General features: G+C 34.6%; 3 protein-coding genes across 3 annotated transcripts; all 3 read left to right on the forward strand.

Moving 5' to 3' along the window:
• Window positions 1-210: 210 nt before the first annotated feature.
• Window positions 211-1,894, forward strand: TRIADDRAFT_61284 (uncharacterized protein; the record flags this gene model as incomplete). Its single annotated transcript, XM_002117186.1, has 5 exons — window positions 211-326; window positions 555-814; window positions 1,084-1,290; window positions 1,628-1,742; window positions 1,822-1,894. 5 exons carry the CDS (start codon window positions 211-213, stop codon window positions 1,892-1,894), a joined length of 771 nt encoding a protein of 256 aa, XP_002117222.1.
• Window positions 1,895-3,853: 1,959 nt separating this feature from the next.
• On the forward strand, window positions 3,854-7,275 carry TRIADDRAFT_61285 (uncharacterized protein; the record flags this gene model as incomplete). The annotated part of the gene is made up of 13 exons (XM_002117187.1): window positions 3,854-3,966; window positions 4,440-4,567; window positions 4,658-4,794; window positions 4,894-4,952; window positions 5,153-5,228; window positions 5,309-5,353; window positions 5,533-5,657; window positions 5,772-5,912; window positions 5,996-6,056; window positions 6,215-6,313; window positions 6,371-6,439; window positions 6,945-7,049; window positions 7,168-7,275. The coding sequence occupies 13 exons, from the start codon at window positions 3,854-3,856 to the stop codon at window positions 7,273-7,275; spliced, it is 1,266 nt and encodes a 421-aa protein (XP_002117223.1).
• A 4,078-nt stretch (window positions 7,276-11,353) lies between these two features.
• Window positions 11,354-16,166, forward strand: TRIADDRAFT_61286 (uncharacterized protein; the record flags this gene model as incomplete). Its single annotated transcript, XM_002117188.1, has 15 exons — window positions 11,354-11,414; window positions 11,466-11,536; window positions 12,846-12,973; window positions 13,587-13,714; window positions 13,814-13,950; window positions 14,105-14,163; window positions 14,302-14,377; window positions 14,453-14,497; window positions 14,622-14,746; window positions 14,851-14,991; window positions 15,073-15,133; window positions 15,267-15,320; window positions 15,408-15,476; window positions 15,853-15,957; window positions 16,059-16,166. The coding sequence occupies 15 exons, from the start codon at window positions 11,354-11,356 to the stop codon at window positions 16,164-16,166; spliced, it is 1,368 nt and encodes a 455-aa protein (XP_002117224.1).
• Between the last annotated feature and the right edge of the window lie 2,078 nt (window positions 16,167-18,244).

The raw sequence follows: 18,244 nt of genomic DNA on the forward strand, positions 1-18,244 counted from the left end.
TACACTATACAGCCATACAAGGTCCAGCCTTGTTGACGATGCTACTAATAAGGATTTTGCATTGGTATCACACTCTACTGTACAGTATACCACACTTGGTCACTTTTGCGACACAACACCCATCATCATGGACTACTTGAATCCAGCCCGACAGTACTGTATATATACTATGGCCACGACACACACATCCAACATAACACTACTGATTCTATGGCTGCAGCGGGCGATATCATGGAGGCGGATAGGATCAATGCTGAAAGCTGTGATGGAGAGATGCTAACATCAGAGATTTGTAAGAAGGAAAGTGCTAACATCTCCATATACCGGTATAACGAGTCCATTATTTGCATCAAACATGATATTCCTGATTCTATGGCTGCAGCTGGCGATATGGCAGTAGATGGAAGGCGGATAGGATCAATGCTGAAAGCTGTGATGGAGAGATGCTAACATCAAAGATTTGTGAGAGGGAAAGTGCTAACATCTCCAATCTCGATGGTATAACAAGTCCATTATTTGCATCAAACATGATATTCCTGATTCTATGGCTGCAGCTGGCGATATCATGGCAGTACATGGAAGGCGGATAGGATCAATGCTGAAAGCTGTGATGGAGAGATGCTAACATCAAAGATTTGTGAGAAGGAAAGTGCTAACATCTCCATATACCGGTATAACGAGTCCATTATTTGCATCAAACATGATATTCCTGATTCTATGGCTGCAGCTGGCGATATCATGGCAATACATGGAAGGCGGATAGCTATGATCAATGCTAAAAGCTGTGATGGAGAGATGCTAACATCAAAGATTTGTGAGAAGGAAAGTGCTAACATCTCCATATACCGGTATAACGAGTCCATTATTTGCATCAAACATGATATTCCTGATTCTGTGGCTGCAGCTGGCGATATCATAGCAGTGCATAGAAAGCGGATAGGAACAATGCTAAAAGCGATGATGGAGAGATGCTAACATCAGACATTTGTGAAAGGGAAAGTGCTAACATCTCCAATCTCGATGGTATAACGAGTCCATTATTTGCATCAAACATGATATTCCTGATTTCTATGACTGCTGTAGGTACAGACTATACTGGCGGTAGTATCTGCAGGAATTACAGTACATGGAAGGCGGATAGGATCAAAGCTAAATGCTATGATGGAGAGATACTAACATCAGGGACTTGTGAGAGGGAGAGAGAAAGTGCTAACATCTCCAATGTCGATGGTATATTGAGTTCCATCATTTGCATCGAATATGGCACTCCTGATTCTATGGTTGCAGCTGGTACAGTATAAATTATACTGACAGTAGTATTTGCAGGAGTTAAAGGACTGAAAAGGTGGATGGGATAAGTGCTATGATGGAGAGATGCTAACATCTCCAATCTCGATGGTAGAACGAGTCCATCATTTGCTCTAGTTGGTCCAATTATGCCTAATGCTTAATAACGCAGACTGCTACTGCAGTAGTTCTTGCATCGACTAGAGTATAAATGCTGTGAAGGAGAGATGCCAACATCTCCAATCTCAATTGTGCAACGAGCCCATCAATTGCTATCGTTGGTCCAACTAGATCACCTATGGCTTATTAAAATAACTGCACATACGACGGACTAATACAGGACTTGTAGTCGATTATACAGTACAAGGAGTTTTGCAAGGATCACGCGAAAGGCCTTTAAAAAGTACAAATGAAAGGTCTTTGAAGCACAGCAGAGATCCTAAAATGATTTTAGGGTTGGTCTAATCAAGCCCAACCATAATTAGTTCTGCTACGTACAGTAGTCCTTTGCTTGAGCTTTTCTCCTCTTTTTAGACTCTATAGTCGCTGCTTGAGTATGCTGCAAATCACGATAGGCGTTGTCGATTTACTACCATACGTTAATTAATCATGACGTTGCTCGGACAGCAAGCTATCTATAGATTATTATTGTAAGGCAAATATCCTTCAATTCGTATTCATTAAAATAAACAATACTCTACCTGATCATTGTCCATTGCAACCATTGTAATTACTGTAGTGTTGATCATTGACGTTGCAACGATGGCGAAGTGGATATCAATTTGCATCCAGTCGTCTCGCCATTTGAGACGAATCGGCTCGCCACTTGGTCAAGGAAGACCAAACATCCTCTTTCAAGGATATCGAAAACAATTCTTGGTAAATGTAGTATAAAATGGACTGATTTCAACCCTAATTGTACTACAGCAAACTCAATCAATCCAAACAGTATCGTAGAGAAGCGATTTGATTTCTATTAAAATTATTATTCTTTTTTTTCTCTCGCTCTTTGTCTCTCCTTCTTGCCGGCGTTCGATTTTTAATCGTATTAAGACAACCTATAGCTTTTGCTTCTTTGTAGAGTACGGTGAGACTGAGTCATTTTATATTGCGAATAATATGAAATGATCATTTATTCGAGGGCATCTTCATGCCCAATGTTTCAGCAACATGATTGGCAATATCATGTAATCTCTTCGATAACATAATCATATCTGTTTTACAATTACGATGCCAACATAAACGAATAACGAATACTACGAGAATGATCAACAATCAATGAATGTATCAATCGTCCCACTGATGAGCTAAGCACTAAAGTAATTAACAAAGTCTCTGAGCATTTACAAACCTCAGACAAAACTGGTAATTCTTATCTTACCCTCCCACCTAGAAGTTTAGTTCCGCTTTTACATCCACCTTATACTCGTATACTGTATGCAATGCACAGACATCTTCACGGTCAAAGCTTGACCGTGACAATGTCGTACTTTTACTTTTCAACTACTTTAAATTATTCTTGTCATATTGCCATTCCTTTACTCCTTCCATAGCTGCAGCCAAGTTGGCTAATAATAATTATAATTGTTGATTTGATATAACACGTTGATTGCCTATAAAAAAAGAGGAACGAAATGACCGATGGATTGGCAATGCTGTATAGCGATCTCATTATCTCCAAGATATCACTATCGTCTACTGTAGTTTTATCATTTCATACTCAAGCAAGTTCCATCTATTGCATCAACGCTGTAATGCCATCAACTTAAGCTCATGTTGCTATAGGTCCGAAGGCAATTTAACAGTAAGCGAATACTTACTGCTATCGTGAATCCCCATATTCGCGATACTCGACGTTTATTGTCGGTAAAACACAAAATAAATGGGTAAATCCCTGCGGTGGACTCAAATGGCGAAATTGCTAGCTGAACACGCAGTCTTATCGGCTATTACTACTTTCAATTCCATGCAGTATCTCATCGTATGCTCAGGCAGTACATAGGGGAAATACAGTGTACCTACCATATGCATCCAACGTTGAAAAATATATACCACACGGTAAAAATATTAAAATAGGACATGGCAAACCCGGCCAAAATGCCTAGCAGCAAATGACACAATGTTGTGCCTAAAGAGCTGTACAAGAACTGAACGATTTACTAGTATCAGTACAGCAGGAAGAACTTTTCTTTCTACCACTTTTAAATTTAGAATTGGAAAGATTTTTCTTGTATGCTAGTTAATTGATGGATGATCAAGCTTTACTAAGCTACTTGTAACGATGATTGTTGTAAAAACATGGAGTTGAATAATTTTTACGCTGCTGCCGAAATTTTTTCGCTTTCATCTTAAAATCAAAAAATTATCGTAAAGTTGCTTTCATTTCATCTGTAAGATCTCACGTCTACTCTATAAATGTCTTTAATGAAATAAATCTGCATAGCAATATTACACGAAACAGCCAATAACAACGCAAAGCACGTTAAAATTAGCCATGCAAAATCATGCATGGTACAAGTCATGACAGCCAACTTGTATAATCATCATCTAGGGTCTGCAACTATCTATGAAATCGACTTTAGCGTCAGCAAGTGAAAATTTAATCAATGAATCCCCCTTGAGCCGTATCATGAGAGATGGAAACGAATTGCAATTGGTCATGGATAATCAGCAATATAGGTCAGCGATAACCATCTAGACGAGAAGGTTTTCAAATTCTTATAGTATTGAAATGCTAATGCAAACTCAATAATAAAAAGTAGCGTTTGGCTCAGTGAAATCGACACTAGAAAATGATATTAAATTGCTTTAGGATACGGATGGAATAAAAATTTCAAGTGATTAGATATATAAATTTCTCGTTTATTCAACTATCTATTAGTGCATTAATTAAGTAGACCTAAAATCTTCTCGATCAGAGCAATAATAATGATGGTCTTCATACACTTGGCAGCTTTACCCTATGATTCGGTTTAAGGAATAAAAGTATAGAACTAATTGTATTTCCTTCTTAATTAATTCGATTTGGTTATCACTCGTAGTTTATGTTAACAGTCAAAATTAGAATGGATAAGATAATCGTTTAATTAAATCTACTTCATATGGCAATTGAAAGTATTTGAGACTAATTTTGGTCCTTAAAATTGGATTAGATTTCATGCAGCTTGGTTACGGTTTAGCTGTCAGTGTTCTTCCTGCAGGCAGCATGGCACTAATGCATGTCTCATTGAATCACATACATTGCCTCAAGAATGCAAGCTCGCTTCGGCTGATCTAGAAGGTATTACTATTCACCAACTTGATACTACATGATATTTAGTAAACATAATTTACTAGGATACATCAAGTTTGCCTTCCTTTTACTACTTAGAGGACGATGTTGTATTACGCTGGCAAGGCGAAGATGACCATGTAGGAAGAATATCGCGACAATTTCTACGCGATCACAGCTATTCTAAAGATGCACTCTCTAAAAGAAATGACCAAAGTAGTGTCAAGACATTTATGGTAATCCTATTTACACTTACACACCGATAGATAGATAGATGTTGCTTACTACTCATTTTATGTTGTAAATGAAGTGAGGTAATATGCTGTCTTAATTAGGCAGAGCTGCCTCGTATAAAATATGAAGAAATATACCGTAGTAAAGAGAGCCAACGCAAGTAAGTAGTTAACTGTCTAACGCTACAATGACATAACTAGCATACTAGGAAAAACCTTTCGAGGCAACCTCATTTACATTAGTTCCTATGGATATAGTAATTCTACAGCTTCTGTATGGAGTATTTCGCAAATATTCTAATAATGGAATAGAATGCAAAATAGGCAACCAATGAAAAATAAATTCAACACTTTGTATTAGATTTTTAATGAAATTGTTTGAGTACGGTTGCTGTCTTGTCCAAGATACACCTATTAAAGCTGGAGCTATTCAAGAGGTAAAAATTTCTTGTGTCTATCAGTTTATCCTACAGGAAGATTAATCTTGTTCAATTTTGAATCTGATTATGGGTTACAGATGTTAGAGCCAATAGCACCAGTGCAGCCGACCATCTATGGAAAGGTAATACTTTAGTGAAAATAATTTGTAGCAGATACTATTCCATAATGGATATCTAATTAAACTTTAACCCATTTACAAGCAACAGCAAAAATTTCGATACAATTAGCAACGGATGTAGTCATACGGTGATATACATATATGAAAGCAGACCTTATTAAATATCCAATTTAACGATACAGATATTTGATGTAATGGCAGTACCAAACCCTACTCATGTCGCATATTCAATGGCACCACTAATCTTTCATATGGACTTACTGTATTATGAATCTCCTCCAGGTATTCAGGCCTTACACTGCATCAGGTAATTAGGACAATGCTTAATTGCGGATGTTGTAACTGGGCTTGATTATGATAGCGATGCAATTGCGACCAAAACATTGCAAAAATAACAAGTATTACAATCGTTTAAATGCAGATTTGATGAATGTGTAACTGGTGGCGAATCTAGGATTCTAGACTCTTTCTTAATTGCTGAAGAGTTTCGAAGAGATTTTCCCGAAGATTTCGAGATTCTAACACGCATTCCTGTAGCATTTCAGAGAGTTCATCTTGAAAAGTATGCACAATTAATTCTTTAGTTCTATTTAGGCCGAGTATTCATATCAATTTCGTAACAAAGATGAATTGTCTTTTGCTTAGTGATAATCCAGTTGCTATGGTATATCGAAGACCACATATAGTTTTAAATCACAACCAAGAGGTATCGTTCTCTAGTGATTTATGTAGGTATTAAATCACTTTGCAATTCTACTTTAGAGAAGTCGATTTTTACGAATTTGTCATGATTTAATATTTTTAAGGCTATTAATACCACTTTATATCATTCTATCAAAAATAATACTTTTTTGAATTAAATAGATAATAGCAGTTAACTGGAGTCCAGGGTTTGAAGGCCCTCTCTCAATAGCTGAAGTAGGAAAATATCGCAAGAGAATTTGTCATGTTATAAATGTGGATGTGAGCGCAAACTGTAACCATATACAAGTATCCTAACTGATTGCTTTTATAAATTAGGAGTACGTTGAGCCGTATTACAGAGCTAGAAGAAAATTTGCTGACATTGTTGAGAATTCCCAATATGAGGTATTACCTATGATTATATTAAGGATGTAATCGTTAATTAAGTCTTAAAATTCTATACTTGCATGGTAAAAGCATACCAGTGGTATTAGTACTTCCTAATTTCGTGAAATACTTTCCTTAAGGCTATTGTGAGAGCGTTGGCCAAGGGTTAAATATCCATATATCTTGAGAATAAAAAATTACCATAGCTTCCTTCTTCATTAGCTATCGTGGGCTAGAAAAAAAGAATGTTATAATTATTATGACATACCGTAAATAGATAGTAACGTAGGTCCATTAATAAGCACTGCATACCAATTATATCGCTTACTGTACTAACCCGAATCCGGTCGGCCTAAAATTCATATTGTATAAGCCTTAGCACGAAGAATACGTACTATTAGAGTAAGACGGGAAATTGATTTGAATTTACTTACAAGACCTTACCATCTGAAAAAAACGAGTAATTATCTTTAAAATTAACGCTAGACTAATCCGGAATTCTATTTTATTTTAACTCATGTAGGTAGAACATCGATTACAACCTGGTGAAATGTTGATGTTTAACAATAGGCGGATGATGCATGCTCGTCACGAATTTACTTTAAATGGTGGAATAAGACATTTGCAAGTATGCCCTAGATTAATTATAAACGTTGTTATAGCTGCTACAAAATAGTATTTGGAATATAATGTACAGGTACTAAAATATTTAGCAAAATTATCTTAACTTTTGACAAATCTTCTAGGGCATATACTTAAATATGGATGTATTCAGAAGCCAAACTATTATTGCTAATTTATCAGCTGGGATTAACGATATTCTTCCAAGAATTGGAAATCAATGCTATTCTTAAGTTGAGATTGCATCTCCTTTGCTTTTGAAATCAGAGTAAAAAAGAAATAAAAATATTCTACTTCATATTTCATCATACCGTTGTGTCGTGATTGATTTCAGGTTGCAAGATCTAGGAATCATTCGTATACGTATATTATACGTTACATCAAAAGTATACAGTAAGATATAATCTACTATGCCATACTATTCAGTTAGATGAGCGGGATTGACCAGTCAAATATATATACAGTGGTTTACACGATGTGACTTTTGCTCACAAATGATTATCTTATTGACCATTAACCATAATTGATTAATTTTTTTAATAAAGATTTGGATTCATTTTTACCCAAGAGAGACTAGTAGAGTTACTATTCCTCCTGATGATAAGAGATCATTAGTGTTAGAGTTTTACTGTGGGCAGATAACGTTAGGCTTATAGCGATGTAGTTTTCCGTAATAATTTAATTATCTCGTTCTAAATTCCATTTGTAACAGTAGTATTACAATCAAATCAATCGAATATCTAGAGGTCATGAAACAGTTCATCGGATAAGCACATTACTTTAACTTTAACACTTACAAGATTAGATATCGTCTTATTTATGATCGGTGCGGATTAATTGACTAATGATTTATCGTATGTACTGCACTAGAAATTCTATTTTCAGGATCAGGTTATCAATAATTATTAAGGACCAGGTATACTCGTATTCTATTAGCTCTACTTATGGAGAGGTTGCAGCAGTGTATAAGTAATAAATAGCCAAAACTACTATAATTAATGGCACAAACTATGACTATATTTCTAGAGATAACCATCAAGTTTTATTGAAAAATACTCATTAACTATTCTTGCAAATTAAGGTGAACTGGCCTAATGCCCCGTGGCTTCACTGATTTTTTAATGTCATGATTTTACAGGCAATAACCATATCATAATTCTATGTATGGTCCTCCAAAATATCTCTAGAGTCCTATACTTTATTAATAACTAATTAATTAAAAGTCTCAGCTATCTATTGAATTGTAGTGAAGTATAATAAAGTATATATCTTATTTATTACTGATGCTATTCTATGCATACGATTAATGCTACCTGTTTACGATATTCCGTCACCTTATTTAGTGTCTTTTCCTCTGATCATGCTAGAAGTAGGCTACTTCATTCAAATTATTATAAGTCAGTTAAGTATATTAACCAATGTAAATAGATTAAAAACTTCTATGATAAGAAAAGTACTGGCACTGATTACGTTAATTATGACCAGATAAGAGAATAAATAAAATAATGGAAAAGATACGAAACAATTAGATAAGCTATTGAACCAGAGGAAGAAAATCAAGAAGCCGTGGTCATTACTAAATGAAGTTACGTGTCTATACTTAACGTTTTTAAATTGTGAGAAATAGTATAGAAATGAAGTACAAGGCGATAGCTCCGAGATATTGGCAAACAGATTATGAAAGTGAAATGGTAGCGAACAGATAGAAAGAACGGCAGGAGAAGATCGTCAAAGTCTGACAAGTGGAATGAGAAATAGTTATAACTAACGAGTATTTACCACTGTACGCAAGTGTAATCAAGCTCTTCAATTCATCACTACATTTGTTGGCCTGTCCCTTTCTCGTGTACACTTGAGAGAAAGAGATAGACGAGACCTTAATTATAACACACTTCATAGGAAATTGTATTTCACAATTATTTAGTCAATAATTGGTTAAGATAAGATGCGTTCCACTAGTTATACCTGTACAAAGAGATTATAACGTTGTTTAAAGAAATGAAATTGTGTATGCTGCCTCTGAAACTAGCAATCATAACAAGAACTAGTTTAATAACAGCTTGAATGGTCAGATGCCAAGTGTACGATAGCTGATAATGTATAATATGACTAATTCTATATAATTAAGATACTTTTAAAAAAAATTGGTATCCTACTCGTAGATAAGTTATTTCGCCATATTATCGTGGGGGTATTTGTTGTCTTATCAGTTTCAATAGGCATTATGGTCGAATAATATGTTACTTCATTTATTCAACTTTGTTGCTTCTCATTTCTATCTATTCCAAAATGCAATGATGAGCCACTCCAATAATGCAGTGAGCAGATCTACTGGACGTATAAGTACACATTAGAATGACTTCATTTTACTCTACTCGATTGCTTCTGTCTTTAGCCTAGTTCAAAAATGCAACAATGGATCACTGCCAAATAATAATGAGAATATCTACTGTATGTACATATATATTTCTCGTACGCAGCAGAATGACTTCATCTTACTCTACTCGATTGGATGTGTCTTTAATCTAGTCCAAAAAAGCAACGATGAATCACTGCCAAATAATAATGAGAATATCTACTGTATGTACATATATATTTCTCGTACGCAGCAGAATGACTTCATTTTACTCTACTCGATTGCTTCTGTCTTTAGCCTAGTTCAAAAATGCAACAATGGATCACTGCCAAATAATAATGAGAATATCTACTGTATGTACCTATATATTTCTCGTACGCAGCAGAATGGCTTCATCTTACTCTACTCGATTGGATGTGTCTTTAATCTAGTCCAAAAAAGCAACGATGAATCACTGCCAAATAATAATGAGAATATCTACTGTATGTACATATATATTTCTCATACGCAATAGAATGACTTCATCTTACTCTACTCGATTGCATGTGTCTTTAATCTAGTCCAAAAATGCAACGACGAATCACTGCCAAAGAATAATGAGAATATCTACTGTATGTACATATATATTTCTCGTACGTAACAGAATGACTTCATTTTACTGTACTTAGTTGTACTCTATTCAGTTTATTTTAAAATACAATAATAAATCACTGTAAAATGATTTCGAGAAGAATTACCTTACGTATGGATTGAGCCGGCTAGAGGAATAAAAGCTATTAATCTTTACTTAAAGCACTGTCGTAGCCGCCTAAAGCCCGAAATTCTCATATTTTTGCTGTTAATTCGGACTTTAGCCGGATCAGTAATTCAGTATTGTATCCGGTATTATGTTATGCAAAATAATGTTTGTCCATTCTACAACCACAACTTACACATCGGAATTATTTCATTTTACTGGGCGTATGAACATTGGAGAGAGACTCCTGGAAGAGAAACTGTATTCAATTAGGAGTCCCTAGTATGTACAAGTGCGCATCAGAATTACTCTTACTTCATTTGAGTTCACTCTGCTGTGTGTGGTTGCTTCTAGACTAAATCGATACCAAAATGCAATGATAAATCACTCCCAATACAGTGATGACTGATTATTCTATTCCATTCGTCTGTACAAGTAAGCATCAGCATAATCAATGATTTTATTTTACTCTACTTGGCTGCTTCTCACTTCAATTTATTGCAACATGCAGTGGCTCTAATATAGTCATAGGTCCAAGTAACTATGAGGAAAATAAATGACTTCATTTCATTCTACTGTAGTCACTCGGCTGTTTCTCACTTCAAACCAACGTGCAATCAATTGAAATCGAATGAATATCTGCAAAATCAGTATACAAGTGTGCATATTTTGTTTTCACAATCTTGTTCATAAATTAAATTGACTATATTCAGTCATAGTCATATTAAATATCATTATATGGACCCGTAGGCAATGCTTTTACACACTGATCTTGTCGTTATTTCAAGCGCTTGAAGAAGGATTTGGGCAAACAGAAAACGAAATCAACACACCTTACAGTGTACAGTACAGAGTGTACAGTACATTGCACAGTGTGCAGTATACTGTACACTGTGTGGAAGGCATATGGACTGCTAGTAAAATCCCCCAGGACCTGCAACTCTCTTCGGACAGACGGACTTTCCATACCCGAGAAGGCCAAAAAATGTGGAAAAATAGTAGTTACTCAGTATAGATCTTTCGGGTTTGTTTTCTAAATCACTCGTATTAATGTAACTTTGAATAGTATTCATGATCTAAATGGACTGCTTCTAAGCAGAGCTTAGTAGCAGGCAATGGAATACTGCATTACTTAATTTAGCAAAATCAGTTGACTGCCTGTCTATACTAATAAGGACTGTCTTCTTCTTGAAGTGTTTGACATACTGTACTACAGTATATGGCTCAAAGGAAGCCAAATGTCTGTCCGTCCAAAAGAGGTTCATGTCGATTTTTTCCAGGTTAAAGGCCTCAAATTCAATTCAAAATTTTCGGTCTCTTGAATCTTATAGTCGTTCATGTGGAGAAAGGTGTATTGACTGATATAGAAAGCAAAGGGTTAAAAGATAGCGTAGGCTTTGTGGTTTGTGTTCCTATGGGATCAATACTTTGGACATACAGTACTATAAACTACTAAAGTCATCCATGCTCAAGTAGTGCTTGCTTTAAAGTGTCAAGGATGCAAATCGACTTGAGTATACAGTACATCAAGTATGCCAAAATGTCCAGTCAAATGCTATTGTTTGTAGGGAATTATTTGTATTAAGGACAACGGATAGGATTGATGGAAGCACGGGGCTTTTGTGGCAAGGCTTGTTCAATTTATGTTCAGTGTTCACCTTTAACCCTTCTTCCTCCACCTACAGCATACTATTAGGTATGAGCTGGGCTAATCCTTGAGGATCATACCAGACCATACCTAGCATTGAAGGCTAGCGAGGGAAATACCCTTGGGACATTTGCCTGCAGCGATTGTGGGCAAAAAGTCGCATGACAAGCTTCGGCTGTTGCCGTGACCATCACTCTTCCAATCCGATCCAGGTCTTTCCATGTATTCTACCGCCATGATGAGACGGCTGTTAACTTGGCCCACTTTAAATCGTTGTTGTAGATTGATCACTTCTCTTCAGCAGAAAGGACACGCTAATCTCCTTCAAGGATATCCAAGGCGATTCTTGGTACGATATTTTGTATTTTGCTTCATTCATCTTGTATTGCTATCGTACGATACGATAACGGTGATCAACAGCTAGACAAGAGCATGCAATCACCATGGCATCAACTTAATATTGAGTTTACAAATGGCGATGATGATAATCGTATCAACGATTATTCATTACAGTTGATCAACGCCATAACATCCAATGGCTGTGATGCCCATCAGTAATCAGTTAGTAGTGATGAAGGATTGGAGTAGAACAAGAATATTTCAACCATAGTAGGCATGCGGTCTGCCTATCACGCCAATATGGCAGTCAATCACTAGGCGTATGAACACTTGCTAATCCACTGCGATTTTACGTTCTACTATTCGATCCTGTCTGAAATAAATGTTAACCATAATGCGATGATGAATTCAAGAATACTACAGTATAACATCAATACTTCAATGGACCGTTTAATTTGAGTATCGGGCTGATGTAGATTAATCGATTGAAAAATCTCCTTGTTATATCAACAGCTATACTGTAGTTAACCATAAATGTAATCAAGCCAAATGCAAATTTAGTCTCCATGATATATGTATATGTTATACTATAATTATGGATAGAAGGGATTCAAGACGTACACACACAAGAAATCGGCAATAGTCATGTTTAAAAATCATCTGTAAAAAAAAAACCAATGAGTTAGTTCTGTAATTCATGACTATTTATTTGCATATTATTTAGAGTCAACAAACGCCCATTAAAGCTGCTTTATCTGCATCGAGAGAAAGATCTATTGATGAAAATTCAACCAGTATTATCCAAGGCGATGGTAACGAACTATGCTTGGTCATAGAGAACTGTGAATATAGGTCTGCCAATCGAGTATTCAATTGCTCAAGCTTTACAATCATTTTCTATATTATAACTTGATGGCTTCTTGAGATATAATTTACGATAACGAGGAGAAAAAGACCATCATTCATGACAGTTGGACTACTGTATGCGTGATAGAAAGTGATTTTATGTGTACTTGATGACACTTAGACACACGAATACTTGAAAATAGTTCTACTATACGATGGCCTAGTGCATTGGTGAAGTAGCATAGGATGATTTGAACCGTATTGTGTAAGGATAGAATATGATTCTATACGGTAAATGGAAATGGAATTAGAAATTTAGTGGATGAACTGATGGCCTAACTCCATAGTCAATACAATGTATTCAATGTATTGTAGTGGTAGTTGATTTGAAAGTTTGAGTTTAATCTCATTAGTTATAGTATGATACTGATTTAAAATAATCAACTTGGATCAATTCCATCTAGTTGCTGAAAGGTAACAACATGAAAATTATAATTAGGTATTTTATCGCAAAAATGAAACAAACTAGTATGCATACAGTATTGTGAGCTAGTGACGTTAATAATAACGTTGTATGCGGTCTGCGAATTATAATTGTCGTTGTAAATATGGCTAATAGGTTTCACGCATCTTGGCTACGATTCTCTTGTCATTGCCCTATTTGCAGACAAGAACATAGTAATCAGCGTACTATCGAAACGCGTTCTTTACCTGAAGAATGCAAGCTAATAGCGTCTAAAATTGAAGGTACTAAGCAATCTTTCATCTATTGATATCGCTAAGAGATGGGATATGAAAAGGCCTGTATGGAAGGAAAACTTATTACATACGTGTATGTGTTACTAGGGCATGAAGTGATAATGCATTGGCAAGGCGAAGAGGAACATGTCGGAAGAATACCCCTCCAATTTTTACTTGAACACGATTATTCCAAGCAATCTATTTTAGAGAAAAAACAGCAAACCGCAGTCCCTACATATATGGTACAATTTATCATTAACTTCAATGGCAGATCTAAGTAGATTTTTGTATCGCGACATAGATCTATTGAATACTCATATAATCCTGTAGGTGCAAACATATACCATATTCTAATAATCGCTAATTCTAGAAATTCGAAATCAATTTACTATATAGACCAAACTATCCCATGTAAAGTATGAGGATATCCTTGGCAGCCACGAAAGTTATCGCCAGTAAGTAATACCTAGCTAATACAAAAGAGCTTGAGGATTTTCTCAGATTTGGTGTAAAACATACTGTATGTTCAACTTGAGCTATAAGTCTATGCTATTTAGTAATTAGCCCATAATTGACAAAATCTTATGCGTTAGATTTTTAATGAAAATCGCTGAAGAAGGTTGCTGTCTTGTCCAAGGCACACCAACTGATGTTGGAAGTGTTGAAAAGGTAATCTACCAAGCCTTGCGTGGAAAAGTAATCTATTTTCTGTTCCTTAAAATCAAATTCTGTTATAATACCTAGATTTGTGAACAAATCGCACCAATTCAGCGAACTATATATGGAACGGTAAATACTATAATAATAACGTAGACTACTAGAATTATTGTAGTCGGACAAGGTCGCAATATTGAAATAATATTGTTTTAATAGATACCATATAATTTACTAAATTTATGAAATGCTATTATAGGTTTTCGATGTTGTAGCAACACCTCAACCGATTAATATTGCTTATTCATCAGTGCCTCTTGGCTATCATATGGATTTAATGTATTATGAATCACCTCCGGGAATACAGGTCCTACATTGTGTCAGGTTATTAAAACGAATAATATACCCAAACTTTGTATCTTTTAACAATTACAGATATTTCACACAATTAGAGATTGTAGGCTTAAAAGGCAATCTGTTAATCTTAGGTTTGATGAGTGTGTGACTGGTGGTGAATCGCTGCTACTGGATTCTTTTTCAGTAGCTGAAGAATTAAGATTACAATCTCCGGAGGATTTTCGTATTCTATCGACTATCCCTGCTACATTTCAGAAAATTCACTTCGAAAGGTTTGTATCCTTTTGCTTGAATCGTTCTTTTGGCTAAGAATAAATGTTGCATATAGTAATTAAGTGAAATATTTTACATAGAGAATTTCCAGTATCTATGAGATACCAAAGACCACATATTGTCTTAAATCATGATCAGGAGGTATTTTAAAATTGATAACATTTTTCGAATTAGTCGAAAAATTATTTATAAATTTACACCTAGTTTGATTTATTGATATTAGATAGTTATGATATTTTGCTGCTTTAACCAAGACTGCGTAATCTACCAATAGGTGGTCGCGGTAAACTGGAGTCCATCATTTGAAGGTCCCCTTTGCGTAGATGAAGTTAGAGAATTTTATGCATTATGTCTTAATCATATGAGAGGAGACTGGTTGTACTGACCTTATAAACGGTCTGTTATATTTTCACAGAGTTATGTTGATTCGTATTATAAAGCTTATAGAAAATTTTCTAGCATCATCGATAAATCTAACCATGAGGTACGATCTAAACATTGCATTGGCTTGTATTTGCAGTATCGGTAATCATAAGATGTCCACAATTAGTATCACAATGAAATATGTACAATATAATGTTAATGTGAGTAGATATACGAGTATATCAATTAATTGATTGTCAGAAATTGACATACATGCACAAAATTTATACCAACATACAAGTTGCCGTATGATAATATGACAGAGAACTGATTTAAAAATATTGCAATGAACGCAATTTTTCTCGACTTATAAAGCATGGATATGAAAGAATTCGTGAAACTTTTACTTAATTTGAATAGCAGCGAGTGTAGATGGAAAATTAATTTGCAATAAGTATAAATTTCATTATTTATATAAACGAAATGAATTCACGTAGGTACAGTATCGATTACGACCTGGCGACATGTTAATATTTAACAACCGGAGAATACTACACGCTCGTAAAGGATTTGCCTTAAATGGTGGATCAAGACATTTACAAGTTTGTATAAAACTTAAGCTAAATAATACCTTCTGATATAATTATTTGTAGAGCGTAGAAGATTAACTTTCTTATTTTCACATTTCTTAACTTATGACTAGGGTTTATACTTGAATATTGACGAATTTAAAAGCCAGGTAGCAGTTGCCAATAAATTAGCCGGGATACATCGGTTACTCCCCAAAATTGGCAATCAATGCTTTTCTTAATCTGGAGCAATTAATAAATTCGCTTTTTTTAAGTTACGTGATATAAAGATTTCCATCTGAATTTTTATCGTTCGTATTGTAAACACATATATTCCGTTACAAAAAAGGGCGAATATTGATCGCCATGTTCTGATAGATCCTTACTTATTTTATGATAACTTGATGAAAATAATGTTTACTGAACGAGAACTATGACGAACATGGGTTCGGTATATCAATACGATATTTTTTTATGCTACGCTATGTCAGAGATATTAATCATCATTTGATTTTTAAATCCGATACTAATATATATACTATAATACCTTTGGTATTTGTTATATTGGGATAGTATTATTGGCCAATGAGGTCTATGACTATTTAATTTGTTATCATGCTGCAGATTTGGCTAAAACAGTTATATATAATAAGTCAATGTTTATAATCGTTATACTTAATTATTTGCGGTAATATTTAATAGAAAAATTTAAGTATGTGACCTGAGTGATAGCGTACTGTTAGTGAATGAATCGGGAATGAGTTGTAAAATCAGTTGCTTAATAATATGTTTTGGTGCGATCTCCATTCCATTCTAGGTTTTTACATAAACAATGCTCTCTCATCTAATATCCTTGGAAAATTTATACTGGCTTAAAATACACATATGGCTGTATAAATACTACATTAAATAAAACAACTTACTACAGTGATCGTTGTCAATTCTCATATTAATTGCAGTATTTAAAAATTCTTGAATGAATATATTTAAGACTGCTTATTTTTAACTAAATTCTAAGCAGGAGATGAGAGTACAAACGTGACAATAGGATTTGAAATTAGTGTTAATTTAGGTGCGAAGAAAGTTTTGAAAAATAATCGTAAATACTTCTATAGGGTAGCTTTAATATTTCACCATCTCAAACTGTCCATATGGGCAAAAGTTGTTACTTCCGGTAGTAACAGCTTAATTACGTATATAAGGAATACGAATACATTTTGACGTTAAATTGTGGCATAGATTCCGTGTACCTATATAAATAATCTAATGAATCACTAAATTGAAAAATTACTAGTGTTTAATTATATTTTTTTCCAATTTTCAACTACTGCAATTACATTAGGAAGACTAATAGGATATCAAATAGAAATCAGTTTGAAATATATGGTCGTATTGCTTAATTACATTAGATTAATTGTACTTAATAGGAATACAAAACAATACAGTGACATGAATACATTTATTTTTTTCAATATTAATGAAAAGTTTGCAGTAATAAAATTTAAACTAATTAAAATTTGAAAGAAAATTTCTTATAGAAGCAATACAGCTCGTGTAGAACAAATTTGATATTCTCATTTATTCACATTAAAGTTAATCATTGCTAGCTATATTTAAACGGATCTTTAGTGGTTTTCTGCTATTACAGTATATATTAGACTGATGAGAATACACGATAGAAAAGAAATAAAATTACTTAATCATATATCATACTAGTGAATGATTAATTAATAGGCTAAATTTTTTAACGTAATTAGTTCGGACGATATCATAAAATTAGCACACGACTGTTTCGTCGGTTTTAGCTATACTAGAAAATAATTGTAAAAGCTAATTGGAAAAAGCGTCAATTTCATAGGAGATTGATGATATAATTCTGTTTTATAAATATCACAATGACTCCAACATTTTCTTCAAGCACCGTAATTGATATTGCAAGCAATTCTGCCATTATGATAGCTAATCATTCTGATTTTAAATTCCCGCCCAAGTTATAGTGGATATAGTAACTTATACAATTTGTGGAAGAAGCAATTTACTAGTATGCCCCACAAATGAGTGGGGATGGTATAAAAGACCGAGCGAATTGCCATTCGCCTGCAGTAGTCGCTCCGGGCTAGGACGAACTAGTAGAGACTAGAAACCAAATGACTGGTGAATAAAAAGTGCTAGTGGTCTGAAAGAAACCTGAGTAGTTGTGTGACAGTGAGGAAAGAGTTAGTTTTCCCTTAGAAGAAGACTTCCAAGTTAGTGGAAGACATACACAATTACGATAGCACTTGGCCTAACCAAATCACAAGTGGGATTTGTAACATATCCT

Source organism: Trichoplax adhaerens, genomic scaffold (genome assembly GCF_000150275.1).
Source record: "Trichoplax adhaerens TRIADscaffold_22 genomic scaffold, whole genome shotgun sequence".
Taxonomy (NCBI): Eukaryota; Metazoa; Placozoa; class Uniplacotomia; order Trichoplacea; family Trichoplacidae; genus Trichoplax; species Trichoplax adhaerens.